Genomic DNA, 6,000 nt, shown 5'->3' on the forward strand with positions numbered 1-6,000 from the left:
GACTATAAAGTTGTGGAGTTGACCATTGTTGTATTGAAACTCTACAAAGACCCTGTGTGATGTCCTTGTAGGAAAGCCAGAGGGGGATAAGAAAGGAGACAAGGCTGACAAAGCAGATGACAAGGTAAGGGACTGTAACTGCCTGACATCATGTATACACTAACCATGTAAATATCAATAATAACACCCTGTCTGGTACATCAATACAATTAGTAGTTAAATAAACATTGGTGTATGTTTGCTACAGAAAAAGAAGGAGATGGGAAACATGGGAAATCAGTCACATTACTACCTGGCTCTGTATCGCTTCAAGGCTATTGAGAAAGACGACCTTGACTTCCAGTGGGTTTACCAACACATTTCCTTATATTGTATGAATTCGTTTTTATGTCCAACATTTGTGGTATTGTGAAACATTTGATAAAAATATACAAACCTTTGTGTCTTTCAGTCCTGGTGATCGAATCACTATAATTGATGATGCAAATGAGGAATGGTGGAGGGTAAGTGTTCCTGAAAAAATTGTCATGCAAGCTGACAATGATCAAAACTAGCAATGACTCTGCTAGTAGTCTCTATGGGGGTGCCACAGGGTTCAATTCTCGGGCCGACTCTTTTCTCTGTATATATCAATGATGTCACTCTTGCTGCTGGTGATTCTCTGATCCACCTCTACGCAGACGACACCATTCTGTATACGTCTGGCCCTTCTTTGGACACTGTGCTAACAAACCTCCAAACGAGCTTCAATGCCATACAACACTCCTTCCGTGGCCTCCAACTGCTTTTAAATGCTAGTAGAACTAAGTGCATGCTCTTCAACCGATCGCTGCCCGCACCTGCCCGCCCGTCCAGCATCACTACTCTGGATAGGTTCTGACTTAGAATATGTGGGCAACTACAAATACCTAGGTGACTGGTTAGACTGTAAACTCTCCTTCCAGACTCACATTAAGCATCTCCAATCCAAAATTAAATCTAGAATCGGCTTCCTATTTCGCAACAAAGCCTCCTTCACTCATGCTGCCAAACATATCCTCGTAAAACTGACCATCCTACCGATCCTTGACTTCGGCGATGTCATTTACAAAATAGCCTCCAACACTCTACTCAGCAAACTGGATGTAGTCTATCAGTGTCATCCGTTTTGTCAAGTGTCAGTGTGCAGCGGTAGGACGTAGAAAACGTACTTTACTCGAATAAATCACAAACTAATTCCATACAGGGAAAAATATTTCAGCTCGACACAAAAGAGCGACCACTTAACAAAGAACAAACACGCACAAAACCATGTGGGAACCAGAGGGTTAAATAGGGAAAAAATTATAACGTAATGGAAACCAGGCGTGTACAATCAAGACAAAACAAATGGAAAAAGAAACGTAGATCGGTGGCGGCTAGAAAGCCGGTGACATTGACCGCCGAACCTCGCCCGAACAAGGAGAGGCACCAACTTCGGCGGAAGTCGTGACACGTTTTGTCACCCAAGCCCCATATACTACCCACCACTGCGACCTGTATGCTCTCGTTGGCTGGCCCTCACTACATATTCGTCGCCAAACCCACTGGCTCCAGGTCATCTATAAGTCTTTGCTAGGTAAAGCCCCGCCTTATCTCAGCTCACTGGTCACCATAGCAACACCCACCCGAACACACGCTCCAGCAGGTATATTTCACTGGTCATCCCCAAAGCCAACACTTACATTGGCCGCCTTTCCTTCCAGTTCTCTGCTGCAAATAATTGGAACGTAATGCAAAAATCAATGAAGCTGGAGTCTTATATCTCCCTCTCTAACTTTAAGCATCAGCTGCCAGAGCAGCTTACCGATCACTGTACCTGTACACAGCCAATCTGTAAATAGCACACCCAACTACCTCATCCCCATATTTTTATTTAGCCTCTTGCTCTTTTGCACCCCCAGTATCTCTACTTGCACATCATCATCTGCACATCTATCACTCCTGTGTTAATGAACATTTTAATTATTTTGCCTCTATGGCCTATTTATTGCCTTTACCTCCCTACTCTTCTACATTTGCACACACTATACATAGATTTTTCTATTGTGTTATTGACTACGTTTGTTTATGTGTAACTCTTTGTTGTTGCTTTTGTCGCACTGCTTTGCTTTATCTTGGCCAGGTCACAGTTGTAAATGAGAACTTGTTCTCAACTGGCCTACCTGGTTAATTAAGGTGAAATAAAAAAAAAAATATATATAAATACTGCCTCATGAGGTCTACTTTCTATTTTATTGTCACCATCGTAAATAAGGGCATTTTTCTATTCTCAGGGGAAGATTGGGGAGAAGACAGGTTACCTCCCCACCAATTACATCATTAGAATAAAAACGGGAGAGAGGGTGTTCAAGGTGACGCGGTCCGTCGTGGGAAACAGAGAGATGGGTCAGATAACACTAAAAAAAGACCAGGTAAGAAATAGGTGTCTCTGTATCAGACCTGAGTCAAATACTATCACATACAGCAGTTGAAAGTAGTGTAATTGAGGTGTGCTTTATTTAGCTACTGCTGGTCACACTGAATCAAGCCCAGCTCAAGTATTTGACCCAGGTCAGCTGTCTGTGTCTATGAAAATAATATGTTTCTTAGTTTTTCTTTGCACAGGAAACTGATGTCAACTGATTTATGATCATGAGCAGTATGGATGAATGTGTGCATGTGGACAGTGACTGTAATGACGGTTGCTACTGTGCGTGTGTGTGTCTGGTCCTGTGGTGTAAAAAGTATCCAATTGTCATACTTGTGTAAAAGTAAAGATACCTTAATAGAAAATGACTCAAGTAAAAGTGAAAGTCACCCAGTAAAATACTATTTGAGTAAAAGTATTTGGTTTTAAATATACGTAAGTATCAAAAGTAAACATCAAGTAAAATAATTTCTAATTCCTTATATTAAGCAAACAAGACAGCACCATTTTCTTGTTATTTGTATTTACGGATAGCAAGGGGCACACTCCAACACTCAGACATAATTTACAAACAAAGAATGTGTGTTTAGTGAGTCCAGCAGATCAGAGGCAGTAGGGATGACCAGGCATGTTCCCTTGATAAGTGCGTGAATTATACAATTTTCCTGTCATGCAAAGCATTCAAAAGTACTTTTGGGTGTCAGGGAAAATGTAAGGAGTAAAAAGTACATTATTTTCTTTAGGAATGTAGTGAAGTAGAAGTAGTCAACAATATACTGTACCAGTCAAAACCTACTCGTTCAATGGGTTTGATTTGTTTTTACTATTGTCTACATTGTAGAATAATAGTGAAGACATCAAAACTATGAAATAACACATATGGAATCATGTAGTAACCAAAAAAAGCACGTCTATTATTTTGATTAGTGTCCTTTAGTAGTGGTTTCTTTGCAGCAATTTGACCATGAAGGCCTGATTCACACAGGTTCCTCTGAACAGTTGATGTTGAGATGTGTCTGTTACTTGAACTCTGTGAAGCATTTATTTGGTGTCACGCCCTGACCTTAGTTTTCTATGTTTTATGTATTATTTTGGTCAGGGTGTGACGAGGGTGTGTATGCTTGTTTTTCCTGTCTAGGTTTTTTTGTATATCTAGGGGTGTTTGTTAGTCTAGGTTTATTATAGGTCTATGGTGGCCTGAATTGGTTCCCAATCAGAGACAGCTGTTTATCGTTGTCTCTGATTGGAGATCCTATTTAGGTTGCCATTTTCCATTTTGGTTTTGTGGGTTATTGTCTGTGTAGTTGCATGTCAGCACTCGTTTGATTAGCGTCACATTAGTTTGTTTAGTGGTCTTCGTTAAATAAAAGAAGAATGTATTCAAATCACGCTGCGCCTTGGTCTCCTCGTTAAGACGAACGTGACATTTGGGCTGTAATCTGAGGTGCAGTTAACTCTAATGAACTTATCCTCTGCAGCAGAGGTAACTCTGGGTCTTCCTTTCCTGTGGCGGTCCTCATGAGAGCCAGTTTCATCATAGCGGTTGATGGTTTTTCTGACTGCACTTGAAGAAACCTTCAAAGTTCTTGAATTTTCCAGGTTGACTGACCTTCATGTCTTAGAGTAATGATGGACAGTCATTTCTCTTTGCTTATTTGAGCTGTTGCCATAATATGGGCTTGGTCTTTTACCAAATCTTCTGTATACCACCCCTACCTTGTCACAACACAACTGATTGGCTCAAACGCAAAACATAAAGAAAAACCCTTGCATGAGTAGGTGTGCCCAAACTTTTGGCTGGTACTTTAAATAGTAAAGTCAAATACAGATACACCAAAAATCTACTTAAGTAGTACTTTAAAGTATTTTTACTTAAGTACTTTACACCATTGGTCCGGTCATCTTCAACAACTACTGTACCTCTGTGGAGCCACAACACTTTCCTCCATTCTCTTTGTGTTGCAGATCGTGGTGAAGAAGGGAGAGGAGGTGAATGGCTACTTGAAGGTCAGCACAGGCCGCAAGCTGGGCTTCTTTCCCACTGACCTGCTCCAGGAGATCTGAGCCTGACCGGACCACAACCACAGGTCTAGAGTCACACCGTCACCAGGAACATAACCACATATCACCAAACCCAAGACCTAAACACATGATGACATTTACACTAACACTTGTATTTTCCACTTTTTGGGGCCTATAGAGCTGATCTGGTGAATGTTTGAGCACTGTAAATTGTGTTGAGTGTAACTTAATACTGCAGCCTACCCACCCTGGTGAACTGGATCAGCTGGCCATGCAATCCGAGCTGGACAGAGACGTGTGACCAGGAGTGTGTGGTGGACACCTAAAAAGTGAACGTTTGTGACATTTTAATGTGATCAAAACCGGACAACCTGAAACTACATCTTCATAAACTTGAAGCAAAAAAAGTTTCTAAACCCAATGGCTGTAACTACTGACTATCTACTAAGTAACTAGGATTTTTACTTTGTTTTTGTTATGCAAACTAAATTGTCTTGGAGGCTAATGTATTGCTTACTCTTATTGTAGTAGTTCCTTTTTTATATATAGTTAGCTGAAATTCTAGTGCTTCATTTTCCCCTTGATGCAAATGTTCAAGAGGGTGGGGAGTTTGACTGGGGCGGTACACCTGTCAAACGGTAACGCAGGAGTCCTAAGGTGAGCTCAGGGAGGACAGAAACCTCCCGTGGAGCAGAAGGGCATTTGAGCTGTTGTTGCCATAATATGGGCTTGGTCTTTTACCAAATCTTCTGTATACCACCCCTACTTTGTCACAACACAACTGATTGGCGTTAAAGTGTATGTTGTAATTTAAAAAAAATCATCTTAACAAAACAGCGTGCTATGCATTCATTCTATTTATATATAGAGCAATAGACAATGTAAGCCTGGCTGACAGAGACCCACAAACTTGCCAGACAAATGAAGTTGAAATCATTGATGCAATATTGTAACGTTACAGTCATTTTATTAAGTACTAACAGCAGAGTGCAGGCTTTTCCCATTTATTGTCTTTCTTGATATGCATCTGTGACACCATCATAGTGGTGAAATCAATTCACAATTTGAAATAAAGTCCTCTTAATCAGTATTTTGCATTCACTGATTTGTGTCTACCATGATTCATGACTTTTGTGTCCAACCTAAAGAGGGAATCAGTTCAGCTTGTGTCTACAAAATAGTCAATACAGATACTACTTGTGTCATGTATTGATCCTGTGATGGGGACAATGCAGCCTTCATTATCCTGTGTGAATGCTAGCAGTGTCACATGGAATGATTGTAAATAGTGTCTTACATTTATTCAAAATATTATAAAATATACAATATTATTAAAATATTCTAACGCAAGCATGGCTCTGATGGTGACAATTTGAATAGGCGGCCATACAGCAGAACATTGTATGTGTAACAGTATAACTTTAGTACGTCCCCTCGCCCCGACACGGGCGCGAACCAGGGACCCTCTGCACACAACAACTGACACCCACGAAGCGTCGTTACCCATCGCTCCACAAAGGCCGCGGCCCTTGCAGAGCAAGGGGCAACAC

General features: G+C 41.0%; 1 protein-coding gene across 2 annotated transcripts in view; it reads left to right on the plus strand.

The window, feature by feature from the left end:
• The window catches only part of LOC111976490 (SH3 and cysteine-rich domain-containing protein 3), a 13,670-nt gene extending 8,144 nt beyond the window's left edge, over positions 1-5,526 (plus strand). For both annotated transcript variants that reach the window (XM_024005342.2, XM_024005343.2), the window contains exons 10-14: positions 72-124; positions 248-342; positions 452-503; positions 2,295-2,432; positions 4,394-5,526. In XM_024005342.2, the coding sequence (XP_023861110.1) occupies positions 72-124; positions 248-342; positions 452-503; positions 2,295-2,432; positions 4,394-4,492 (437 nt within the window). In that variant the 3' untranslated portion in view covers positions 4,493-5,526. The remainder of the gene's footprint in view (positions 1-71; positions 125-247; positions 343-451; positions 504-2,294; positions 2,433-4,393) is intronic.
• Positions 5,527-6,000: the final 474 nt, after the last annotated feature.

The sequence above is a fragment of the Salvelinus sp. IW2-2015 genome, linkage group LG17 (assembly GCF_002910315.2).
Source record: "Salvelinus sp. IW2-2015 linkage group LG17, ASM291031v2, whole genome shotgun sequence".
Classification (NCBI taxonomy): Eukaryota; Metazoa; Chordata; class Actinopteri; order Salmoniformes; family Salmonidae; genus Salvelinus; species Salvelinus sp. IW2-2015.